At 43.3% G+C, this 27,987-nt stretch overlaps 1 protein-coding gene across 7 annotated transcripts in view; it reads right to left on the minus strand.

The window, feature by feature from the left end:
- Positions 1-27,987, minus strand: part of eml5 (EMAP like 5) — a 247,950-nt gene that overhangs the window by 66,215 nt on the left and 153,748 nt on the right. For all 7 annotated transcript variants that reach the window (XR_012392979.1, XR_012392978.1, XM_068214625.1 and 4 more), the window contains 2 exons: positions 27,961-27,987; positions 14,872-15,013 (listed from right to left, as the gene is read on the minus strand). The exon at positions 27,961-27,987 is cut by the window's right edge and continues 101 nt beyond it. Coding sequence is in view for 5 of the 7 variants with exons in the window: in XM_068214625.1 (XP_068070726.1) it covers positions 14,872-15,013; positions 27,961-27,987 (169 nt within the window). In the remaining 2 variants the exon portion in view is untranslated. The remainder of the gene's footprint in view (positions 1-14,871; positions 15,014-27,960) is intronic.

Genomic DNA, 27,987 nt, shown 5'->3' on the forward strand with positions numbered 1-27,987 from the left:
CTGTTTTACCATGGTACTTACACGCGAATACTGCATCTTTGTAGTAAAAGGCCAGTTGATGTCATAGCTACAGTGTTACAGAAAAAATGAGACCACAAACTGAATAAAAAAATCTAAGTTATAGTTACTAAAATCTAAACAAAGCCGAGTATTTTGGCCATCTGCATGTCATTGTTATCGATCAGTTCCCAGAAGCTTGACTGACAGAAAATTTAGCCAATGGTTACTGTAACAATACAGTAACAATGCTGTTACTGGTTCGGTGAGATGCATCTGTCCCCTGCACGCACAGCTGCTAACAGCTCAAGCTCAAACGGCGGAGCTGCTCGTTTGCAAAAAGTAAACGAAGTAGCATGTTTCTAAGGAGAGCTGATTCTTACATGATGTGGATGAAGACTTAATTTAGGTTTTTCCAACGGTGAGTGACTTTTTTGTAGCATTTGCACGGAACCTATTTCACACAATGTAATACTTGTCCTCAAATAAATCATTCGTACTATACGCTTCTGCTCATTATTTTACAATTAAAAAATTTGTAGTATGTGAAACCTTTAGTGCGTGGTCATCAGACCTGCTCCACAAACAAGGAGAGGGAGAAAATCACAAGACCTTATCTCAGAAAAATAATTACAGAAATTTCATTTTCCATGATATTGGCATCAAATTCTAAACATATACGCAGAAGATGTGTCGCTTTCGACCTATTACTTTTCTATGTTGCTCCAAAACAAATTTCACATCTTTGTTTATGAAAAAATAAAGTGTTTAGTGTAGTGCAATTTTTTTTTACATTAATTAAGCATCTATAACTAATTTCTTCATTTTGAGCATTATAAACTCTAGATGACGAATAATAAAGCCCAGAGTGTTTTCTTTCCAAAGATACATAAAATATAAATGTAAACCAAATCATTCAGCAACTGTAAATGTTTTAGCTTGGGAAGATCAATTTTGAGAAAGTGCTTCTGACGATGAGGGAGAGAAGGACATCGACATAGCCTCCCAAAACTTTACAAAAATCTCATTTTGTATGCTATCTTCATCAAATTTAAAATTTAAACTCTTGAAATACTTAGCTTTCATTGATTAATGTAATATTTTTTCTAGGACATTACATTAATGTATTCCTGTGTTTGTATATGGAAAATAAATATTGAGCAATAAAAAAATGTTTCCTGATGACTTCATAATGTATAACTTTATTATAATACATAATTTGTGTTTGCAGCTTACTGGAGTCAGGAACTGTTACTATTTAAAGTTAGGTAGGTGTAAATCCCCAAAATTGAGTGCTATGTGCTTGTTTTGAGCATAAACCAATCAGAGTCTCATCTCACATTCCCTTTAAGAGTCAGTTGTGTTGCTCCATAGTGCATTTGCTAATTACATGGTGGACTTTGTAAGTAGAAAAACTAAATGCGCAAAACATGAAAATCACTGTTGCATTAGTCTGAAAATACTAACAAATCGCACCATGCACGCCTTGTCTATTGAGTTAAAGCTGGCCTTTAATATTAATTTAAAAAGTAACACAATGGCTGGGTGCCTATGTTATTCAAATTAGGATTAAAATAGTGACAGTATATAACAATAGAAGGAGAAGGAGAAGGAGAAGCACTTTAGCATCTAGACCAGCAGCCTGTAAGTACATTTAAGACTTGTTTCAGTTGTTGTGTATGGTTTGAGGACTTGTTTTCAGCTGTTTGTGTAAAGTTGTAGGACATTTAAACTTGCTTTCAGTTGTGTATCATACTAGAAGTGTTTAGCCACTGTTTCCTTGGTTACTATAAGAGCTTGTGTAGCGAACGCAGACGCGGTTTCGCGTCGTCCGCCTCAGTTTCGACCCTTGTTTTGACTCGGGAGGCGTGTCCAAACGCCAGGTAACCACTATATAGTGAGCACGCTAGCATTAGTCGGCAGGAGAAGCACTTTAGCATTTAGACCAGCAGCCTGTAAGTACATTTAAGACTTGTTCCAGTTGTTGTGTATGGTTTGAGGACTTGTTTTCAGCTGTTTGTGTAAAGTTGTAGGACATTTAAACTTGCTTTCAGTTGTGTATCATACTAGAAGTGTTTAGCCACTGTTTCCTTGGTTACTATAAGAGCTTGTGTAGCGAACGCAGACGCGGTTTCGCGTCGTCCGCCTCAGTTTCGGCCCTTGTTTTGACTCAGGAGGCGTGTCCAAATGCCAGGTAACCACTATATAGTGAGCACGCTAGCATTAGTCGGCAGGAGAAGCACTTTAGCATCTAGATCAGCAGCCTGTAAGTACATTTAAGACTTGTTTCAGTTGTTGTGTATGGTTTGAGGACTTGTTTTCAGCTGTTTGTGTAAAGTTGTAGGACATTTAAACTTGCTTTCAGTTGTGTATCATACTAGAAGTGTTTAGCCACTGTTTCCTTGATTACTATAAGAGCTTGTGTAGCGAACGCAGACGCGGTTTCGCGTCGTCCACCTCAGTTTCGGCCCTTGTTTTGACTCTCGAGGCGTGTCCAGCTGAATTCAATCAGCTAGTGCTTTGGGGTTATATAAACAACTAGTTAACCGCGGCAGCGGTCGTGGCAGCCTCGTGTTAAGACCGCCTCGTGTGAAGACCGACGAGTGTAAAGACCATCGACTCTACCTGCGCGACTCCAACGAGCAAAGACACCGACAAAACACTTGAGTACTTTACTTTCTTGTTTTACTTTATCTTTACACTTCTTTTTGTTGTCAGTGCACTTTTATTATGTGTTTTCTAATTCCTGTTGTTACTAACACTCGCAAAACACGAGAGGTACGCTGCAGGCGTAATCCTCACAACCTTCGTTCTATACATGTATCTACTATTTCACAACTCTCTCTCTCTCTGTGGGCCTCTGGAATTGTCAATCAGCTGTTAACAAGGCAGATTTTATTACCTCCATAGCTACATATTCTGACTATAATCTCATGGCTCTAACTGAGACCTGGTTGAGGCCGGAGGACACTGCTACACATGCAACTCTTTCTGCTAATTTCTCTTTTTCCCACACTCCTCGTCAGACAGGGAGAGGGGGTGGGACGGGACTACTAATTTCCAAAGAATGGAAATTTACTCTGATACCGTCCCTGCCAACAATCAGCTCCTTTGAATTCCATGCAGTCACCATTATCCACCCCTTCTACATAAATGTGGTTGTCATCTACCGCCCACCAGGTAAATTAGGTCACTTCTTAGATGAACTGGATGTTCTTCTCTCATCTTTTTCTAATTTTGACACTCCCTTGTTGGTGCTAGGTGACTTCAACATTTACGTTGACAAACCGCAAGCTGCAGACTTTCAGACTCTGCTTGCCTCTTTTGACCTAAAAAGAGCACCTACTTCTGCTACCCACAAATCAGGTAATCAGCTAGACCTTATTTACACACGACACTGCTTCACTGATCAAACAATAGTAACTCCACTACAAATATCGGATCATTTCCTTCTGTCTCTCAACATCCACATTACTCCTGAGCCGCCACACACTCCAACACTGGTTACCTTTCGCAGAAACCTACGATCTCTCTCACCCAATAGACTATCCACCATTGTCTCGGACTCTCTTCCTCCATCTCGCAAACTCACTGTACTTGATTCGAACAGTGCCACTAATACACTCTGCTCCACACTAGCATCATGTCTAGACCGATTATGTCCTCTTGCATCCAGGCCAGCCCGTGCCAGTCCTCCTGCACCCTGGCTCTCGGATGCTCTCCATGAGCATCGCTCAAAACTGCGGGCTGCAGAGAGAATTTGGCGGAAAACTAAAAATCCTGCACAGCTCTTAACATACCAAACTCTTCTATCCTCTTTCTCAGCTGAGGTTACTTCTGCAAAGCAGACATATTACCGTCTGAAAATCAACAATGCCACTAATCCTCGCCTACTTTTTAAAACATTTTCCTCCCTCCTCTATCCTCCTCCTCCACCCGCATCCTCCACACTTACTACTGATGACTTTGCTACATTCTTTTGCACCAAAACTGCAAAAATCAGTGCTCAATTTGCTGCACCTACAACAAACACGCAAGATACAACACCAACACCTCACACACTCACCTCTTTTTCCCAGCTCTCTGAGTCTGAGGTGTCCAAACTCGTGCTATCTAGCCATGCAACCACCTGTCCACTCGATCCCATTCCCTCTCATCTCTTGCAAGCCATCTCTCCTGCAGTCATACCAACACTGACTCACATAATTAACACATCTCTTGACTCTGGTTTATTCCCCACTTCGTTTAAGCAGGCTAGGGTAACCCCACTGCTAAAGAAACCCAACCTGGACCATACGCTACTTGAAAACTACAGACCAGTATCCCTGCTTCCATTCATGGCCAAGATTCTGGAGAAAGTAGTGTTCAATCAAGTTCTGGACTTTCTTACTCAAAACAATCTCATGGACAACAAGCAATCCGGCTTTAAGAAAGGCCACTCAACTGAGACTGCCCTGCTCTCGGTCGTGGAGGATCTCAGAATGGCTAAAGCAGACTCTAAATCATCAGTCCTCATTTTGCTGGACTTGTCAGCTGCTTTTGACACTGTCAACCACCAGATCCTGCTATCTACGCTCGAGTCACTGGGCGTTGCGGGCACTGTTATACAATGGTTCAGATCTTACCTCTCTGACAGGTCATTCAGGGTGTCTTGGAAGGGAGAGGTGTCCAACCTACAGCATCTAAACACTGGGGTACCTCAAGGCTCTGTTCTGGGGCCACTTCTCTTCTCCATCTACACATCATCTCTAGGACCAGTCATCCAGAGACATGGATTCTCCTACCACTGCTATGCTGATGATACCCAGCTATACCTCTCTTTTCATCCTAATGATCCCTCGGTTCCAGCTTGTATCTCAGCCTGCCTGTTGGATATTTCACCTTTCATCTTCAGCTGAATCTCGCAAAAACGGAAATGCTTGTAGTTTCTGCCAACTCGTCTCTACACCATAACTTTTCAATCCAGATGGATGGGGCAACCATTACTGCATCCAAAATGGTGAAAAGCCTTGGAGTAACGATTGATGACCAACTAAACTTCTCTGACCACATTTCTAGAACTGCTCGATCTTGCAGATTCGCACTCTATAACATCAGAAAGATCCGACCCTTCTTATCTGAACATGCAGCTCAACTCCTTGTTCAAGCTCTTGTTCTCTCCACACTGGATTACTGCAACTCTCTACTAGCTGGGCTTCCAGCTAACTCTATCAAGCCTCTTCAACTGCTCCAGAATGCAGCAGCACGAGTTGTCTTCAATGAACCTAAACGAGCACATGTCACTCCGCTGCTAGTCCGTTTGCACTGGCTGCCAGTTGCTGCTCACATCAAATTCAAAGCTCTGATGTTTGCCTACAAAGTGACCTCTGGCCTTGCTCCTTCTTATCTGCTCTCACTTCTGCAGATCTATGTGCCCTCCAGAAACCTGCGTTCTGTGAATGAACGTCGCCTCGTGGTTCCATCCCAAAGAGGGAAGAAATCACTTTCGCGAACGCTCACGCTCAATCTGCCCAGTTGGTGGAATGAACTCCCTAACTGCATCAGAATAGCAGAGTCACTCACTACTTTCAAGAAACGACTAAAAACTCAACTATTTAGTCTCCACTTCACTTCCTAATCTGCAGTTGCCTCTTTGAATATCACACTAACTGTACAAAAAAAAAAAAAAAATACTAATACCATTAATACTTCCCTTAGATTTTACAGACCTGAAACTTGCCTATAGCACTTATTCATTGTTGCTCTTAGTTGTGTAAATTGCTTCCTTGTCCTCATTTGTAAGTCGCTTTGGATAAAAGCGTCTGCTAAATGACTAAATGTAAATGTAAATGCAATATTTTATTGATTTATTTATTGCCATTTGCTGATTTAATTTAAACATAACTTATTATTGAATAATTATTTTTGTATTATGTTGTGTTTTGATGTTAAGAGCACTTTTCTTTACATTTGCTAATTGTCAAGATTCAAGCGTTGAGGTTTTTTTTAACTAACCTCAAAAACTTTGTTAGAGATTGTTGCTTTGCAAGAAAAGTAATCCAGTTCATTTATTTGGTAACACTTTATTTTAATAGTCCATTTGAGTATTAGTAGACTGTCTGCTTAATATCTGTTGATACTGCTTCTTCAACAGACATTTAATTGACTATAAGAAACTTTGCAAGTACAAGTCAACTTACACTTACTCTAACCCTAACCCCAACCCCAACCCTAACCTAACAGTCTACTTATAATCTAATGAGAATTAGTTGGCATGTAGATGCAATGTAACTTAATTCAACAAACGGACCATCAAAATGAAGTGTGACCATTTATTTATTTAGACCTACAATCGTCAAGCAACAGATTTTTTTATTTAGTAGAGAAAAAAATTACTAAACAACAGAAACTGTTGTTCCCCTTCGGTTGGGGAACTTTAGTGCTATAAAGTGGATTTGATTTTAAAAAACCACGTATGGGAGGTTTCGGTTCAGAAGCCGCTTGTCTGCAAGAGTATTGAACGGGCCAATGAATGCAATAAATTGGCAGCGTAAGCTTGCACAGGTGTGCTTCATTGGCAATTATCCCAGCATATAAGCACACCTGGAGCGAGCAAACGCCATCCTTTTCGCTTCAGAGACTTTCTGATCGAGTCGATGAGGGTTCCTCTTGCTGGTTCAGCGACTTCAGAGCAAACGAGTGTCTCCCGGTCCAGAGTGGGTTTTCGCGGCGGCAGACGGTCGAGCCGGGTTTCTCCCTTGCCTGCGGTTCTTTGGGTCCGGTCCTCCAGAGCAGTGCGTATTGTTGCAACTTTCTTAAAAGAGCAACACAGTCATGCAGCACGTCCTTTTCAGTATGGCGCTCCGAATGTACACTGAACACGATCACTGCATTACATGTTTGGGGGTCCAGCATGTTAATGCGGTGCTCGCGGGCGGTTCATGTCGTCATTGCAATGCCATGACCATTGCACAGCTAAGACAGCGAGCCACCCCAGTTGCCTCCTGTTCTAAAAAAGCAGCAGGCGCTCGGGCAGATCTGAGGGTTCCAGTGGGAGATAATCCGCTGCCCAAGGGCTCGCAGACCTCTCGCTCCTCACAGCGCTCCATCCAAGCTTCCGGCAGTGGGAGTGATCCGTCTAACCTGATGGTAGCTCTCACGCTCGCTGACATCAGAGATCAGATGTCCTCCGCGGCATCGGAGGGTGGGCTTTTACTGTCCGACGAAGATCCGGACCCGCTCGCTCCCTCCGGGCAGGTGAGCGCCGTCAAATCGGATCCGGAATGTTAGCCGTGCTTTAGCGGGCTGCTTCGGCCGTGGGGTTGGAGCTGGTTCATCCCCCAGCTCCGCAGCCAGATCGACTAGATGGGTGCAACGTAGAGGACCAGAAGGCAAAGCCTTCGAAGCCTCATTCACCTTCTTCCCGGAAGTGCACAGTAGGCTCATGCAGTCTTGGAGGGCACCTTTCTCTGCCCGTGCTGCGCGCCCTCCGCCCTCACCGCCCTTGACGGTGGAGCTGCCAGGGGGTATGAGGCTATCCCGTCAGTGGAGAGCGTTATTGCGGTCAATCTCTGTCCGCATGGCGCCTCTATGCCTCTCCCGTCCAAAGCCTGTAGGTTGTCTGCCTCCCTCGGAGCCAGAGCTTATAAGGCTGCGGGCCAGGCTGCTTTTGCTTTGCACGCGATGGCCACCTACCAGCGCTACCAAGCGCAGGCGCTGGCCGAGCTGCATGAGGGCGGGTCTAACCCAGGCTTACTACATGAGCTGCGCACCGCAACCGACTATGCTCTTCAGACTACAAAGTCCGCCGCATGTGTGCTGGGAAGGACGATTTCCACACTTGTGGTTCAGGAACGCCACCTCTGGCTAAACCTGGCCGATATGCGTGATGTTGACAAAGTTCGCCCCGATCCCAACGGTACTTTTCAGTGCCACCAAAACATCAATGAAATAGCACTTTTCCCCTTCCCCGGATGTGACAGCACGAACTTTGCTAGTTCAGGACGCGCTGCCTTCGGCTCGCAGATTCTATGTGTTTCGCCAGTGGCTCACGAGCGCTGGGGGGATGGTCTCCCTTCCCTCAGCCCTCTAGCCCCCTCTCTGGAGTCAGGGTGCGGAGCCAGAGCGAATCGCTCTCCTCCAGCTCTTCCGCGGCACCCTCATGCTTCCCGGAACAGCACACCCACTCTGCGCTGCCCCACCGCTGGTACGTCAGCGATTGTAGCGATGACTCCATTAGCGAGGGCTCTGCCTGCCTGGTTCGCGCGGGCCAGCCCCTCGCGGTGGCTCATACACACAATCAGACTCGGTTACGCGATTCAGTTCGCGAAACGGCCCCCCAAGTTCACGGGCGTGTATTTCACCAGGGTCAACTCCGTGTCTGCCCCTGTCTTGCGAGCGGAGATTGCTGCCCTCCTGGCGAAGGGTGCAATCGAGCCAGTTCCTCCAGTCGGGATGGAGAGTGGGTTTTACAGCCCATACTTCATCGTACCCAAAAAGAGCGGTGGGTCACGACGAATCCTAGATCTGCGCGTTTTGAACCGCTGTCTGCACAAGCTGCCATTCAGAATGCTCACGCAGAGGCGCATTCTCCAATGCGTTCGTCCTCAGGATTGGTTTGCAGCCATAAACCTGAAGGACGCGTATTTCCATGTCTCCATTATTCCACGCCACCGCCAATTTCTGCGGTTTGCGTTCGAGGGTCAAGCGTGGCAGTACAAGGTCCTCCCCTTCGGGCTCTCTCTGTCTCCGCGGGTCTTCACTAAACTCGCGGAGGGTGCCTTAGCGCCCCTTCAGCTCGCGGGCATCCTCATACTCAATTATCTCGTCGACTGGCTGATTTTAGCCCACTCGCGGGAGCAGTTGATGCACAGAGACAAGGTGCTTCGGCATCTCTGCCTATTGGGGCTTCAGGTCCAACGAGAAAAGAGCAAACTCGCCCCCGTGCAGAAGATCTCTTTTCTCGGGATGGAGCTGGACTCGATCACCATGGTAGCGCACCTCTCCGAGGAACGCGCTCGCCTGTTGCTGAACTGTCTGAGAGAGCTCGACAGCAAACTTGTGGTCCCACTAAAGTTCTTTCAGAGGCTCCTGAGGCATATGGCATCCGCAGCCGCTGTCACGCCGCTCGGATTGCTCCATATGAGACCACTTCAGCACTGGCTTCACGATCGGGTCCCAAGACGCGCATGGCACGTGAGCACACACCGGGTCTCTGTCACTGCGCTGTGTCGCTGCGCCCTCAGCCCTTGGATTGACCCCTTGTTCCTACAGGCCGGTGTGCCTCTAGAACAGGCGTCCAGCCATGTTGTTGTTTCAACAGATGCTTCCAACATGGGTTGGGGGGCCGTGTGTCGCGGGCATGCAGCTGCGGGCCTGTGGAAGGGTGCCCAGTTGCATTGGCACATCAATCGCACAGAGCTGTTGGCTGTGTTCCTCGCTCTCCACCGCTTTTTACCCGTGCTGGAGCGGCAACACGTGCTGGTCAGGACGGACAGTATGATGGCGGCGGCGTATATTAACCGCATGGGGGTATGCGCTCTCACCGCATGTCTCAGCTTGCCCGCCGTCTGCTCCTCTTTAGTCACCCGCGGCTGAAATCGCTTTGCGCCATTCACGTTCCAGGCACGCTCAACCGTGCAGCCGATGCGCTCTCACGGCAGCTGTTACGCCCTGGAGAATGGAGTCTGTCCAGCTGATATGGCCGCGATTCGGGGAGGCACAGATCGATCTGTTTGCTTCCCCCGAGAATGCTCATTGCCAGTTGTTTTTTTCCCTGACCGAGGGCTCTCTCGGCATGGATGCAGTGGCCCACAGCTGGCCTCAGGGCATACGCAAATATGCGTTTCCCCCAGTGAGCCTGCCCGTGCAGTTTCTGTGCAAGGTCAGGAAGGACGAGGAACAGGTTCTGCTAGTTGCGCCCCTCTGGCCCAACCGGACCTGGATATCAGAGCTCTCCCTCCTCGCGACGGCCCTCCCCTGGCAGATCCCTTTGAGAGAGGACCTACTCTCTCAGGGACAGGGCACCATCTGGCACCCACGCCCCAATCTTTGGAACCTCCACGTGTGGTCCCTAGACGCAAGGAAGACTTAGGTAACCTACCGAGTGCGGTGGTTAATACCATCACTCAGGCTAGAGCCCCCTCCACAAGGTGCTCCTACGCCCTGAAGTGGAGTCTATTCACTGAATGGTGCATCTCTCACAGAGAAGACCCCCGAAATTGCAAGATCAATATTGTGCTCTCTTTCCTCCAAGAGAAGCTGGACAGCAGGCTGTCGCCCTCCACTCTCAAGGTTTACGTGGCCACCATCTCCGCTTATCATAACGCGGTAGCTGGCGCCACCGTGGGAAAGCACAACCTTATCATCCGGTTCCTCAGGGGTGCTAGGCGAATTAATCCATCCTGCCCCCCTATCATGCCCTCTTGGGATCTCGCCCTCGTTCTCACGAGTTTACGCACAGATCCCTTTGAGCCACTCGATTCAGTATCTCTAAGATTTCTGTCCCTGAAGACAGCTCTGCTGGTCGCGTTGGCCTCCATCAAGAGGGTCGGGGACCTGGAGGCATTTTCAGTCAGTAACTCGTGCCTGGAATTCGGGCCGGACTACTCTCACGTTATCCTGAGACCCCGCCCGGGTTATGTGCCCAAGGTTCCTACCACCCCCTTTAGAGATCAAGTAGTGAACCTGCAAGCGCTGCCCTCGGAGGAGGCAGACCCAGCCCTTTCCTTACTTTGTCCAGTTTGCGCCCTGTGCATTTATGTGGACCGTACTCAGAACTTTAGATCATCTGAGCAGCTCTTTGTCTGTTATGGCGGTCGGCAGCAGGGAAGTGCCGTATCGAAACAAAGATTATCCCACTGGATTGTGGATGCCATTTCACTCACTTATTCAAGCAGAGGAGAGCCGTGTCCCCCGGGAGTGTGTGCGTTTTACAATCTGCAAGTAGAGCCGGTTTCCTCAAGGGTATTAGGTAACCCCTTTGGTGATTGAGGAAACAACTCGGTAGGGTGTTGAAACACGCTTGCGGAGCCATTCTCCCTAACACGGAGGTACGTGCGCCTTTTTATCTGTCAGTAAAGTTCCCCGTCAGGTGAGCCCTGCAGATTCCTCCGTGGCCCCCAGCACTGACTCAGCGGAGGAGTCACTTCCTGGCCCACTACGTTGTAGGTCTGCCCGCTGGTCAGCCCGCGTTTTGGGTATAGGTGCCTGCTATGCGTGATCCCCACTAGGCGATCCCATATGCTTATTTCGCCACTATTTAAGTCCCTCCCCCTAGGTGGACCCGTGTCTTCCCTCTTCGCTAACCACTTTTTTTTTTCTATGCGTACTCCCCCTTCTTAGGGCTAGTCCATATGTAAAGTTTGACATCTATTTCCCCCTTGGGTAGTGGATGGCCTCCGCAGCGTCCTCCCTATCGGGATTGGGCGCTTCCCAATATACTGTCGTATTTTCCTAGAATTATATAGACGCTCACGACTTCCCAAAAAATTTATCTAAATCCGTAAAACTTCTGTTGAAGTAGGATAAATTAGGGACAGGGACACGTTGGAGGACCGCGCCTCCCATGATGTGGGTGCGTTACGCTTGCTTGACTATCCCCTCATCGGGGGCGTTGGTAAGGTGCAGTCATTATGGCGCTTTCCATAGTTCTCTCATACGTGGATTTTCAAAATCAAATCCACTGTATAGCACTGAAGTTCCCCAACCGAAGGGAAACGTTCGAGGTTACAGAAGTAACCCTTCATCCCAGAGGAGGGGAACGGAACTGCTATACTCCGTCTCTATAATGACTGTCCCTTGACAATACCAAATACCAGTAATACTTAAATAATTTTTTAGTGTACTACAATAAAGTACACTACAGAAAAAACATCCAAAAGACTTTTATTAGTGTGTTTTTCAAAAGTGTGCTTTAAATGCTTTACACATTAGTTGATTTTAGTACACTGTTTACATACTAATCCTAATTTTAAAATAAGTTAACATATAAAAAATCTATTAGTAATGTATTGTAGTAGAAGTACATTTTCCCAAAAATTGTACTTAAGTACACTTAATGTGAATGCAATATTATCACTAACACCTAAATTGATTTTGGGTGTGGTAATTTTAAGTTAAGTAATTTTAAGTAGAAGTACATTTTCCCAAAATGTCTTTACACTTAATATAGGTGCTGTAATGTTGCATCTTATTTATATTTTTGTGTTCTCAGTTTTTGCTAAGTTTTTGTTCCCTTCCATAAGGTATTTTTTGGACTTTGGTGGTTTATTGCACAAAACGATTAAAGTGTTTTGATGAAGCACAGATGCTGTTTTCTTTGTACACACATTATCCCAGGTAAAAAAAAAAAAAGTGCACTAAAATGCACTTTATTTAAGTTTACTTGGTACACTTTTCAGTAATGTACTAAAAGTGCTCTATTTTCACACACTAATTTTGCACTTAATGTACTAAAAGTTAGTATTAAGTATATGTTAAGATAAACTTAATACCATCTAAGTGCACTCAACTGTGCTATTTTGAGACCCTGAAATTTAACTAAAATGTGCTTTTAACATACTACATCTGTATTTTAAAAATTTATGTTTAGTTACAACTAGAAATACACTTGAACCCTAATTTTAAACATTTAAATATATTTATGACTAAATTAAAGTATAATAGTAATATATTAAAAGAATATTCATATTGTAAAAAAAGTGTGCTAAATACTGTATTAAAAGTGCTCTATTTTCACAAACTAATTTTGTATTTGATGTACTAAAAATTAGTATTAAGTACATTTTAAGATAAACTTAAGTACATCTAAGTGTACTCAACTGTGACAAAATGAAATGAGACAAAATGAAGCTGATCTAAAATGTGCTTTTTAACAACTCAAAAGTCTTACTGTAAAAAGTTTTCATGTTTTGAAATAATTTTAAAGGTAAACATTCAACATTAAAAGTAGCCATAGAAGAGATAAAAAATGCCTTTATGCAAACCGAAAGCCTTTCTAAATCACAAAACACAGAAAACATTTAATAAACATATATTATTCACTACGTAGTAAATTGTTCAAGGCTCATCTTTAGAATTTCATCTATAGAACTCTATTAGATTAAATCACTGACCTAGAAAGCATCATATGCATGAACACTTCCAATAAAAGTACCACAAACCTCCCGTTTCAGCCCTCAAGATTTTAGCTTTTGGGTCTAATATGCACATTCAATGTTCAACGCTTAAGTTATACTTTTCAGAGCAAATGTAATTTCTGAACCATAATGAGGTCAAGCATTATGTAAGTCAAGCTTAGAAAACAAATTACAAGAGGAGTATAGATGAAGAGCTATTTATAAGCAGACAGTGTCTGCTTGTAGACAGTAATGAATCTGTGCTTCCCATTGAGGTCACTAAACAAAGGACAACCTATAGTTGGTCATACACAACCCCAAATAAGACAAAGTTGTGACAGTATGAAAAAAGTAGTGATTTCTAAATTTGCTTTGACTTGTATTTTAGTGCAGACAATTTGAACACAAAATATTTCATGTTTTTTTCTAGTCAACCTTATTTCATATGTAAATATAGATCTTTTTCTGTCATTCAGACCTGCAACACATTCTAATAAAGTTGGGACAGAAGCAGTTTAGGGCTAGTAACCAGGTAAATTGGTGAAGTAATGATGTGAGTTGAAACAGGTGATGTCAACAGGTGATTGTAATTATGATTTGGTACAAAAGCAGCTTCCAGAGAAGGTCTAGTCCTTTAGGGTAAATATGGGCCGAGGATCACCAGTTTGCCAACAAATATGTGAGAAAATTAGTGAAATTTTTAAAAGACATTTGGATATTTCACCTTCAACAATGAATAACATGAAAGTGAAGAGGGATCAGATTTCAGAGATGCCGGATCTAGACCCGCCGTGTTCCAGCTAAAAGTTAACCCTGGAGTAGTGTCAGTGCCCTTGGAAAAGGTACTGTAACTTGCACTTCTGTGATGGCGCCATTAATGCTGAGTAAATTTTGGAGACTTTTGAGCACAAAATACAACACGAAACCTCATTCTGCACACATTACAAAGTCCTGGCTGCAAAGGAAGAGGAAACTACTTGGTACTCGACTGGCCTGCCTTCAGTCCTGACCTGTCTTCAATTGAGAATGTGTGGCGCATTTTGAAGAGTAAAATGCGACAACAAAGAGACTGTATTGATGCCCAGCTTAAGACTTGTTAAATGGAAAAATGGAAACAAAATTAAACCTGAAACACTTCATTACTTGGTGTCTTCATCCCTAAACGTCTTTTAAGTGTTATGAAAAAGAATTGCAACATTACAAAGTGGTAAGTGTTTTACTGTTTTGACTTTTTTGTTGTTGTTTGTTGCAAGAATAAAAATAGGAATACTTGTTTATTTTGAAAAAATAAAAAATGTGAAAAATAAAAATCTTGAGGAAAACATTAAATTTTGTTGTATCATCTGCAATAAAAGACAAGTCAAGTAAATTTAAATCACTATTTTTTACTAGCGTTTTCTATACTGCCACAACTTTTAATGATGTATTTATTTCTCTATTTATCATACTAGTTTTCCTTAGCAAGAACCTCAAAATATATTTTCTTTTATGTTCCACCGAAGTCTGTTTGGGTTAAGAATCATGACATACACACATGCAGTATATATACATACACAAATCATCTTGCATTAAAGCAACAAGATTGAACTCAACTTAAACACACTTATCCACTATTATAACTGTTGTAAAAAAAGAAGCTAATTGTACCTTTTTATTTTTTCTGTGTTCAGTAATTGGTTGTTAATGTTTTTTGTGAACTCTTTTTGAACGTGTAAAGATACAGTACTTTGCTTAAGTCAAAGTTTCTTATCTTGTGTGATGAAAATCATCTGCTTACCTTTTTTAAGTTTGCGTACGGCAAGCATGCAGTGACTTGGAGAAAGATCCCAGATGCGGAGGGTCTTATCATCGCTCACAGTGGCACAGAGAGGCAGATGAGGGTGTGTGGCAAGACCCCAGACCTCACCCTCCATGTGACCCTGAAAACACACATAGCACATGTTCATTTAATAGATGCTAATAAAGCAACTGTCAACTAATCATAACCGTCACTCTTTTAAGAAAAAACACACCTGCTTTCTGTGGGAAGCATAGCACATGTCATTACTCATTTACCACCTAAGTTTTAATTTGAAATAGCTTTTTTTTTCCAGTATCTTTTAGTTAACATGACAGAAGTAATTTATCATATGATGGAGAAGATCATTACAATATGGCATGTGTCTAGTCTCATGCTGTTAAAGAGCTGATTCAGGATTCTAGTAGAAGTGGAGTGATTCTTAACAGTCCTAGTAAAGTAAACAAGATAATGGTAGCCTGACACACTTTCAACAACAGATCTTCTTCTTTCATCACATTCAGTTTTAGGCAGGGAAAATAATTTTTTATATTTTTAGAGGAGATTCGCACTCTCTGTGTATTTGGGTCTACAATTTTTTTTTTTTTTTTTTTTTTGGCTGTTTGACTGCATTTTCTGTTGATAGAAATTGTTCTGCAAATAGAACAATTCTATTTGTTGGGTGCGAAAATATTGCTTTTATTAAAAAAAACACTCAAAGTTGATCATCCACACTAAAAAAACTGAAAAAAAAGCTTTCATCTCTGTACTCTCTGTACGTGTTAAGATGTTTTATTTCTGCCTGGTTTGTATTTACTTTCCAACTCTTTAAAATGCTTTGGCAGTATGTTGAGGAAAAAGGTTGACCGACAGTGTGTTGTTGCTTCGAGAAAACACAGGAATAGTTGCAAAAGAAAGTGAGAATATAGACTGAGAAATATGCCAAAAACAACAGCTCTTAGTAAACATTGTTAGTGTTTTGAAGCAAGGTAATCTGAAGCATGTACAAACTGACATTAAAGGCTGTCAAAACCGAGAGCATCCAAAGCAACTGCTGCGGAATGTCCTCCAGTTCAATTTATCTTCATTTCTATAACACTTTTATAATGTAGTTTGTGTCAAAGCAGCATAGATGAAGTAACAGTAAATTTAAACTGCTTCAGTCCAGTTTCCAACACCACAAAAAATGAGGCATTGTTCACAAAAGCCTACATTGTCACAGTCCAAACTGCAACTACAAGAATAGCATTTTTAAATTTTTCTTTGGAAAGTGTTTTCAAAAAAATGTTTTCCTTGCCTAAAAATGCTGTCTCAGTGCAGAAGGCCAAAACAAAGAGAAAATTATGTGCTTAAAACAACAATATTATTATTTTAAACAAAAAGACTGGAATATAAATAATTATTATCTGTTTGTCGAACAGAAAAAAAATATTAGCTATGTTTCCCTCCACCTATTTTTATGTGCACTTTAGATATGCACATAAAAAAATTGTTGATATAAACGATATGCGCATAAATTCTAAAATGCGAATAAAAAACATATGCGCATAACTGAGTAGGATAAACTTTTTATTTGATAAGAAAAATTGAGCATAAACTATGATGGAAACACTTTTACCAAACAGATTGCAGTATGCGCATTATTCGTGTGGTTAGGGTGTCAATTAATTGGTTGTTTGGTGCACCGCGATGCAGACAAAGACAATTCGGTATTGGTTCAGTAATAATCATAATCATTTATTATGTACTGACCTCATTGATCTCATATGCTCTATGTCGCTGTAATTTACTAGGGCGAGGAAGGCGAGCGCTGGTATTTACAACTCTCCAACTACTTAAAAACGCAGAAACTCTGCATATTTTCACTGCCTGTGTGTTTGCTGGACAGTCTTTCACAGATTTACAGCAGAAGCTCCTGTTTCACTGCGACTGAGAGAATGGAAGTAAACGCTTGGTTACTAAAGTAACCCTCGTTCTCCAAGGAGGGGAATGGAAATGCTATTAGTGGATTTGATTTTAGAAAATCCACGTATGGGAGAATTCGGTTCAGAAGCCACTTGTCTGAAAGAGTATGGAATGGGCCAATGAATGCCAATAAATTGGCAGCGTAAGCTTGCGCACGTGTGCTTCATTGCCATAGAAGCACAGGTGGAGCAAGCATTCGCTATCCTTTTAAGCTGAAGAGACTTTACTAACAGCTAAGGGACAGTCATTATGGCGATGGTAAATAGCTTTTCTGTTCCCCTCCTCGGGGGTTACTTTAGGGCCTACTCACACTATGCCATCCGTACCGTGCCCAGGCCTGTTTCCCGGATCGTTTGAGATGTGTGAGTGCGCTGAATCGGGCTCAAGCACGGTTCACTTGGTCGGCCCTGGCCCGGTTGGAAGAGGTTTGCCTGAGCGCGGTTCACTTGGGAAACTGAACGCGAGACGTGAATTTTATGGGACTGTTTCATATGGATTTATAATCATTCTTACTGTTCAGTGAACGCAAACTGCCGTCGTTTAATAAAGACGCAAACTCCTCACTTTACGACAGCTGCACGCCTTCAGCAGACCTCCTCATTCCTGCAGCACGAGAGCTTTATGATTGTTTATGAGCGCCAAAAGTGGCGGATCTGTTCGCCGAAATATCTGACTGCGTGTCCCCGCATCCCTAAGGACTGTTTGGCGAAATATTTGATGGCATATCAAACGACTGAAACGATATAACTAGAGAAATCTCCACTGTGCTGCTGAGTGAGAGAGTGCTTCTCACTGAACAGCCCAGCAGCGATGACACAAGCATGCCAAAGCCCGTTTGTCGTGTGAGCGCGGGCCGTCGGGGGAGGGGGACAAGCGTGCTTGGGCCCGGTTCGAGGCAACTGTACCTAGTGTGAGTACGGCCTTAGTAACCAGAGCGTTCCGCTTCGGGTGGGGAACTCCAATGCTATTAGTGGGTTTGAGAGGACGCACCCACATCATGGGAGGCGCGGTCCTCCAACGGTCCCTGGCCCTAATTTATCCCACTTCAACGGAAGTTTTACGGATTTAGGTATATTTTTTGGGAAGTCGCGAGCGTCTAGATAATTCTAGGAAAATACGACAGTACATTGGGAAGCGTGCAATCCCGATAGGGAGGATGCTGCGGAGGACATCCGCTACCCAATGGGGTAGATGAGATGGCAAGATTACATATGGACTAGCCCTAAGAAGGGGGAGTGCGCATAAAGAAGGTGGTTAGCGGAGAGGGAAGACACAGGTCCACCCGAGAGGGGGGACTGAACCATGGCGGAATAGGCATATGGGATCACCTAGTGGGGATCACGCATAGCAGGCACCTATACCCAAAATGCAGGCTGACCAGCGGGCAGACCTACAACGTAGTGGGAGAGCAAGTGACTCCTTCGCTGAGTCAGTGCTGGGGGCCAATCTGGAGGAATCTGCAGGGCTCACCTAACGGGGAACTTTACTGACAGATAAAAAGGCACACGTACCTCCGTGTTAGGGAGAATGGCGCAGCAAGCGTGTTTCAACAACCTACCGAATTGCAGCTCTACAGATGTCTGTTAGAGAGGCGCCGCGTGCACGCGCCCAAGAGGATGCGATGCTCCGAGTGGAGTGCGTACACACTCTCAGAGGACACGGCTCACCTCAGCTCTGATAAGCAAGACGATACGGCACTTCCCTGCTGCCGACCGCCATAACAGACGAAGAGCTGCTCAGATGATCTAAACTCTGAGTGCGGTCAAGATAATACGCAAGGCGCGAACTGGACAAATAATGAAAGGGCTGGGTCTGCCTCCTCTGGGGGCAGCGCTTGCAGGCTTACTACCGGGTATTAAAACGGAGTGGTAGAAACCTTGTGCACATATCGCGGGCGGGGTCTCAGGACGTGAGAGAAAGCCAGCGCAATTACAGGCATGAGTCACTGACTGAAAAATGCCTCCGGGTCCCCGAACCTCTAATCGATATCAAAGCGACTAGCAGAGCTGTCTTCAGGGACAGAAAAGATACTGAGTCGAGGATCAAAGGGATCTGATGCGGCTCATGTAATGTGGGCGAGATCCTAAGATGGCATGATAGCGGGGCGGGGTGGATAAATTTGCCTAGCGCTCCTTAGGAACCAGATGATGAAAGAAAGCACAACGCTGATCTGGCAAATTACGGGGGTCTTCTCTGCGAGAGACGCACCATTCAGTGAATAGACTCCACTTCAGGGCATAGGCGCGCTCAGGGAGGGGGCTCTAGCCCGAGTGACGGTATTAGCCACTGCAATCGGAGGTTACCTAAGTCTTCCTCGCGTCTAAGGACCAGCCGGAGGTTCCAAAGATCGGGGCGAGGGTGCCAGATGGTGCCCTGTCCCTGAGAGAGTAGGTGCTCTCTCAAAGGGATCTGCCAGGGGAGGGCTATCGCGAGGAGGGAGAGCTCTGATATCCAGGTCCGGTTGGGCCAGAGGGGCGCAACCAGCAACCTGTTCCTCATCCTCCCTGACCTAGCACAGTAACTGCGTGAGCAGGCTTACTGGGGGAAACGCATATTTGTGCATGCCCTGAGGCCAGCTGTGAGCCAGTGCATTCGTGCCGAGAGGCCTCGGTCAGGAAAAAGAACAACTGGCAATGAGCGATCTCGGGGGAAGCAACAGATTGCTCTGGGCGTCCCCGAATCGCGCCCATATCAGCTGAACAGACTCGGGGTGTCCTGTCCATTCTCCAGGACATAAGGCTGCCGTGAGAGCGCATCGGCTACATGGTTAAGCTTGCCTGAATGTGAATGGCGTGCAGTGATTTCAGGCGCGGATGACTAAAGAGGAGCAGACGGCGGGCAAGCTGAGACGTGCGGCGAGAGCAAATACCCCCAAGCGGTTGATATACGCCACCGCCGCCGTGCTGTCCGTCCTGACCAGCACGTGTTGCTGCTCCAGCAACGGAAAAAAAAAATGGTGGAGAGCGAGGAACACTGCCAACAGCTCCAGGCGATATGCCAATTCAACTGGGTTCCTTCCCACAGGTCCGCAGCTGCATGCCCGCAATGCACAGCCCCCCAGCCCGTGTTGGAAGTGTCTGTTGAAACGACAACAAGACTGGACGCCTGTCCTAGAGGCACTCAGGCCTGTAGAAACGAGGGGTCGCTCCAAGGGCTGAGGGCGCGGCGACACAGTGCAGTAACAGAGACTCGGTGTGCGCTCCCATGCCATGCACATCTGGGGACTCGATCGTGAAGCCAGTGCTGGAGTGGTCTCATATAAAGTATTCGAGCGGCGTGAAGCGGCTGCGGATGCCAAATGCCCCAGGAGGCTCTGAAATAGCTTCAGTGGGACTACTATTTTACTGTCGAGCTCTCTCAGACAGTACAGCATCAGCTGAGCGTGCTCTCCAGAGAGGCGAGCTGCCATGGTGCCCAGCTCCAGCCCGAGAGAAGAGATCCTCTGCACGGGGGCAAATTTGCTCTCGAGTTGGCTCGAGGGGTGGGAGAAAAGAGACCGTCCTTACAGCGCTCGTGAGCCACTGGCGAAACACACCGAACCTGCAAGCTAGAAAGCATAGCGTCCCAGGCTGGCAGATTTTGGGCTGTCACATTCGGGGAAGTGGAAAAGTGTTCTTTCATGATGTGTTCATGGCAGTAAAAAGTGCCGTTGGAAATGGGGCCCGCCCTCCAGCGGGGAAAGAGCAAGTTTCCTCTTCTCCAGATGGCCTGTTTCAGGGACGCTTCGCGGTGCGTTGCCGGACTTAGCGGTGTTCTGGGCAGGGGGGGCTGCCTGCTTTTGAGGTGCTCGACGCACTCGCTTCGCCAGAGGCGTGTGCGGGGGTGGTGCAGCTCTTGTAGGCGGGCGCCTTCGGCGAGGAGCAGGTATGGATGGCACCGCTGGCGGAGCGGGCTTACAGACCCGCTGATAAGACATCACCCATCAGACTGCTCTCTCACCGCCTCGAATTCCTGGGTGAATTCACAGACGGTGTCGCTAAACATGCCAGCTTGGGATATGGGGAAGTCAAGAAAGCGGACTTTGTCGACTTCGCGCATATCAGCCAGGAGTGGCGCTCCTGGATCACTAGTGTAGACATCGTCCTCCCCAATGCACAAGCAGCGGACTTAGTAGTCCGAAGAGCATAGTCGGCTGCGTTGCGAAGCTCATAAGCCTGGGTTGGACCCACTTTCATGCAGCTGGGCCAGCGCCTGCGCTTGGTAGCGCTGCTAGGTGGCTATCGCATGCAAGGCGGAAGCAGCCTGGCCCGCAGCCTTGTAAGCTCTAGCTCCGAGGGAGGCAGATAACTTACAGGCTTTGGATGGGAGTCGAGGCGGACCCCGCCAAGAAGAGGCGCGGCGCGGATTGACCGCCATCGTGCACTCAACCTGAGGAATCACCACATACCCCCTGACCGTTCCACCGTCAAGAGTGGTGAGGGTGGAGGGACACGCAGCACGAGCAGAAAAAAGTGCCCTTCAAGACCGTGTGAGCCTACTGTGCACCTCCGGGAAGAATGGGACGCAGCCCGGGAAAGCACGGCTAACATGACTGTTTCAGGATCCGTTTTGACAGCGCTCACCTGCCCGGAGGGGGCGAGCAGGTCTGGATCATCATCGGACATTGAAAGCCCACCCTCCGATGCCGCGGTGGACGTCTAGTCTCCGGTGTCATCAAGCGTAAGGGCTACCATCTGTTGGACGGATCGCTTCCCCTGCCCGAAGCTTGGAAGGAGCGCTTGGAGAAGCGGGAGGTCCGCGGGCCCGTGCACGACGAATTATCTCTCGCTGAACCCTCAGATCTGCCCGAGTGCCTGCTGCAGAGCAGGGGACAACTGGGGTGGTTTGCCCTTTTGCAAAGGCTAGCCGCGATCTTTACTGCGCAACAGTCATGACATCGCAATGACGACATGAACTGCCCGCGAGCAGCGCATTAACATGCTGGACCCCCCAGGCTTGCAACGCAGTGCCCGTGCCCATCATCCGAGTACAGGAAACCACCGCATCCAGAAACGACGTGCTGCACGACTGTGTTGATCTCTTTGTGAAGTTGCAACTTTATACGCACCGCTCTGGAGGACCAGACCCAAAGAACGCCAGGCAAGGGAGAAACCCAGCTCGACCATCTGCCGCTGCGTGTACACACTCTGGACTGGGAGAATGCTCTCGTTCGCTCGGAATCGCTGGATCACAGCAGGAGGAACCCTCATCGACTAGATCAGAAAGTCTCAGAAGCGAAAAGGATGGCGTTTGCTCGCTACAGGTGTGCTTATATGCTGGGATAATTGGCAGTGAAGCAGACCTGCGCAAGCTTACGCTGCCAATTCATTGCTTCATTGGCCCGTTCAATACTCTTTCAGACAAGCGGCTTCTGAACTGAATCCTCCCATACGTGGATTTTCCAAGATCAAATTCACTTATAACACTGAAGTTCCCCAACCGAAGGGGAACTCCATTTCTCTCTTTCTCACTGTGGTTCATTTGACCTGCTGGTGTGACTTTTTCTCTCCTCTCTGCTTTAACAGCAATATGGATGCAGACACGAGCGCGTGTTTATCAGTGTCACTCATTTGTAAAGAGTGCTGGAGAATCGCAGATCTTTCTGTTGAGTGGGTGACCAATCAAAGGGGTGTAAGCACTTGGTAGACAAGGCTCAGAAATCAAGCGGGATATTTATATTTGTTTATTTGCTATAAATGCTTGTGTTGTTTAAAGGTTACAGTTTTTATTTCTGACTGTTTGTAGGAAAAAAGGACAAAATGGTATTACAAATAGTATATAATAGTAAATTTATACGTTTTAATACAAGAATTGCTGTGGTGTGAAGAAAATATAAAAGTGTGTACGGAAAGCATTGTCAATGCACCGTGATGCACCAAGAAACAGTATTAAACCGAATCGATGGCACAATAGTCTTAACCGAACCGAACTGTGAGACCAGTGTAGGTTCACAGCTCTATCATGTGGAGATAAAAATGAGATAAACAGGCTGAGCACATTGTAAAACATCTGAAATGTTCTTTTGGTTATTCTAAAATGCCCTAACCACTAACCACTATTATATCATTAATTACCTCAAGAGCATCTGTGCTTCGCGTCTTACGTCTTTAAACGACATCATAGATTTATTTCATGTCAGCATTGGTCTTCTAAGGTGCAAGTAACTTATTAAAGGAAGAAAAGATTTACGCAGGTTCTCCTACCAAAACAAACTCGATTTTGACTTTTAATATTTGGTGCGATTTTGTTCTTATTGACTCGGTGGAAGAAAACGCTGGCTTTTTTGCTCGTCTTTTGGTCGATATTCCAGTTTTGCGCATACAATTAATTCACATTTTTGGATAGAAACATAACTATTGATTGATTGACAGATTGATTAATCAGAATATTTTCTGTCATGGTTTATTTTAGCTGTCATAGTTTACATTGCTATATTGGAATTCCAAAAATGACAAAAACACTTCTTCGTCATTAGTTCTGTTCCTTCCTGTTGTTTTCTTTGTATTTAGATGTATTACAGTGATAGTTCACCCAAAAATTCAAAAACCCATAATAATTTATCCTGATGTCATATCAAACCGGTTTTAATTTTTATCTAATTTTGAAAGCAAACAAATATATTTTTAATTGACTTAGTATTCCATAGTATTTTTCCCTATAAGATGTTCTGTAAATGGTTACCGGTTTCAAACAACTATCAAAGTAAATGGTCAGTGTCATACAACATTTAGCTGTGCATGTTGAAATATACTTTGATGTTCTAGTCAATGAAAGAGTAATTTTGATCAATTGAATCATTCATTTTCCTTTGGCTTAGTCCCTGATTATCAGAGGTCGGCACAGTGGAATGAACTGCCAACTATTCCAGCATGTTTTACGCAGTGGATGCCCTTCTAGTCGCAACCCAGTACTGGGAAACATCCACACACACTCATTTACATTCACACATGTAGACTATGGCCAATTCGGTCAATTTAATTTACCTATAGTGCATGTCTTTACATACAGACATATATGCAAAGATATATGTCTATAACGCATGCCTTTGGACTGTGGGGGAAACCGGAGCACCCAGAGGAAACCCATGCCAACACATGGAGAACATGCAAACTCCACATAAAAATGCCAACTGGCCCAGCTGGGTCTGAACCATCGACATTCTTGCTGTGAGGCGACATTGCTAACCACTAAGCCACTGTGCCACCGTGCCACCCCTTGATCAATTTAATGTATCCATAATATACTAAAACTTACAGTGCTGCTACATTATATTTAACAATCATTTAACACACTCATAATATTGCTAATGAAAGACTGGATCATTTGAGCTTATATAGTTATTCCTAGCCTTCAGTAATTTGTAAATTAAAATGAATTAAAAACCATTAAAATTGTTATTTTACCTTACATTTACCTAAACCTTTTATTTATAGTTTAAAACACCTAGTACATCATCTGGTATAGGGAAATGGTGAAAAATTTTAAGTTGTAACCTTTGTAAAGGTGAAATTCCATTTTTAGTAAATAGTATACAATAAATAAATATATATATGCAAATTAGCAATGCTATCCACAGGCATAGATTGCCTCATTGTATTCCTCTGTAAGTTAAAAGTACTGCTCACTAATTATTTTTTGAAAGGAGAAATCAATTGTGCGATAAATAAGAATTCAATTAAGCTCACATGTTTTCTAGCACCAAGAAGGGCATGTTTAAAGCCGTGGCAAAGGCATATTTACTTGTAAAATGTTTCTTTTTTAATTTCAACACCCTAATAACATTTCGCATAACATTTTAACTAGCTAACATAATACAATAGAGGGGTTGCATCTATTGATAAAAATTTTTTAGTTTTCATAAACAAGCATTAACCTGGATAGAAACTGTAACCCACAAGCCACATTTTATCAGTGTCCAAAACCAGATGTTCGCTGTCAAGATGAACATAAATCCATGTCAGTCTGACTGCAGAAATATAGGAAAACTGCTATTTATTCCCCAGGCTGCAGTTACTGCCGCTTACCATTTATTATATAACAACAACCCCTGGGACTATTTTATTTGTCTCTGAAATTGAACTGAAGCAATTTACTTCCAGTAATGCTGGCAAAACTTTGTTGAGTGAAATTTGTTTCAGTGGCAAGGGCAGGTGCAGAGAAGACACTTGACTGAATCATTCTTTCTCAGGTCCATTTACAGGTATTGCTCTATGAAGAAAAAAAAGATCTATGTCCAGAAGGAGAAAATAAACATATGGCTGATTCTAAAACACTTTAGGGTGCATTTTGGATCTCCCAGATAAACAGATAAACCTTCTGATATTTCTAAAAAAAACATATTTATGTATGTTTTCACACAAAAAAAAAAAATGTTTTCATGTGCTTTATGGGCATTTTGTCTTGAAAATAATACCTTAAAGACTCCCACTATTACCTACTTTTCACTGTCTTATTTTCTGCTTTCTGAATCTTACTTTCATCTTCAATTATCTTGAAAGTCTGATATTCACATTTTTATTGTGTTTACTAAATTAAATAAGCATTTGCCTGAAATGTCTATTTTCTTTTTTTATGTGCCATTTTGAAAAAAAAAAATGTCCCTACGTTCATGTCAACTCTGTTACAGTGGTTATAAAAGAACGTAACAATCTGTTAAGCCCTAATAGAAAAAGCATGTAACCAAGTGATGTCCGTTCCTCTGGTGGGAAACTCTGGAAGGCATTGAAGCATGTCATTAGGTGCGTTCAACAATAAGCATTGCTGCAGCCAGCAATCAACAAGATTTGTCGATCGCAGGTGGCGGCGGAAGTTAAAATGGAGCCGTCAAGGCAGACACTTCGTGCTCAAAGTTGCTGCAGTCATGATGACATGCCGTGATCATTTATTTATTTATTTACAGTAAAAATAAAACAGAATACTATCATTACAAACAAGAGTTCATTTATAAACAATAAGGGAATTAAGAAGCCTATATAACAAACGCATAAGAAATGGAAAATGACGAGGCACTTAATAAAGAAATAAATATTCACGAATAGGGCTGTTAAACAGAACAATGAGCACAAATTCTTGGAGTTGAAACAATCTTTAGACTACTAGATGTTGAATGGTATGTCAATACAGTTCCAGTTCTTGTTTGAATATGCTAAAAAGAGGTTTACATTAATTTACATTTATTGATATAAAACTTTCCAGTATATGTGTAAAACCCAAAGCAAGGTGTTTTGATTAAGTCTTAAACAATGATTATTTTGGATAATTTAGGCATTTTTAAAAATGCACTTTTATCCAAAAACATTGAACAAAAAGACCAAAATAAATGACCTACACTTAGTAGAACTTTCCCTTTAAATGTCACTTATAAAATGTGTGCATGAACAGCTTGACGGGATTTTTAAAAGAAAAAATGTTATCATGTTTTTTATATTTAATAAAGTATTTTTTAACTTAATTTGTTAAGAAACCTTAATAGGAGTATCAGAATCAATGATGATAATTATTTTATTACAAGTCTGTAAGACTTATTTGAGTTAATATTTAGGTTATTTACTAAAATATGTCATTTTAATCATTTATGGAGCTGAACACAGTAGTCTGTATAAAAAAAGGTAAAATAAATGAGAGATTCACTAGTTTAATATCTTTAACAATAATTCATACAACAATCAGTAACAGAATTAAATCACATTTAAACCTTTTTTTAATATTTTGGATAATGTAAATAATACATTTGTTGTTAATGATTTTTTATATATACACTGTATATGCATGCATGGTATATGCATATGTACATTAACATATGGAATTTGTTTGACGTGGTCAAAGCAACAGTAACAGAAAATCCTAGAAATTCACTAGTAAAACCACATATAGTAGTACCAGACTGCATACAATGCACACCCAACAATATATAGCTAATGGAATTTAACACTAAAATTATAACCAAGGCCCTGTTTAGTTACACCATGGGTTAAGATGTATTTCTGTCTATCCAATCACACATGGGCGATAAATACAGGTGTAAACAGGGTCTAAACATTTTGAGTTTATCCACTTTTGAATACCTCCATGTGTAGTCAAAAATAAATTGCTGCTTTAGTGCAGACACTCATATTCATTCAAACCCACAACATCTAGTTTGGAGAAATGCTCTTAGTTTTTTTGTTGTCTCTCTTTGTTTTCAAAAATAAAATAATGTTGATCATTCAAATATCTTTTAATTAACGTGTAGAGAAAAAACAATAACTAATAAATCCTTAAAATCCTACAATTAATTTTGTAAAACATTTACTGCTATATAAGTTTTTTTTTAATTCCAAAAATAAACTAGCATGACTACAAAGCAGATTTCTGAAAAATACCTATATTGCATTCTCTTTAAACAACAGCTCTTATGCAGGACTTTTTTAATGCAAACTTAGTCAAAATATATGATTTTATTCATAAAGAAGCTTAATCTTATTACATTCGAAGTTCTAAAACATCTTCTATATGCATTTGAATACCCATGTATGTGTTTAAAAACTGCACTAGCAGCAAAAGGGGATTAATTTATTACCAAATCATAAATTATATTCAATAGTAATAAATTGGCAATTTTTACTGTAAAAAACTACCTGTATAAAAAAAGAGTACATCATAATTAATTAACAATTTGAGATAGTTTGACTGTACAATATGTTCATTTGCCCGAGCTTAGTTCTCAATATTACATTGACAGATAAGATTAGGTAAACAAAAAGATTCTTTGCGATCCTAAAATGCATCTAAATAGAAATAAAACAATCACATCTTTCACAGATTGCAGTTTAGTCTATTTATGTATTTAGGTTTACACGTTGTATTACATGAATATGATTACACGCATGATATATTTACACGCATGATTGAATGGACTGAAAAATTGCTCTTTTAAATGTGTAAGTGACGTCAAAGACATGCATCTGATTTGTATGTTTGAGTACGGGATGTTCTGTTTATGTAACGTGACAGCTAGCTGGAGGCTAAGACTTACTAGTAAAGCCTGTTTAATGAATCAACGAGGCCAGCTGAAGCATCGTTCAGTCCATGTCTTACTCTCACCCTGTTATTTCCTTAAGAATAAACATGTTTTATGCTAATCTGACAGCTGAATCTGTGCTTTACCTGAACCAGGAGCGTGATGGGCCCGTT

Source organism: Danio rerio, chromosome 17 (assembly GCF_049306965.1).
Source record: "Danio rerio strain Tuebingen ecotype United States chromosome 17, GRCz12tu, whole genome shotgun sequence".
NCBI lineage: Eukaryota > Metazoa > Chordata > Actinopteri > Cypriniformes > Danionidae > Danio > Danio rerio.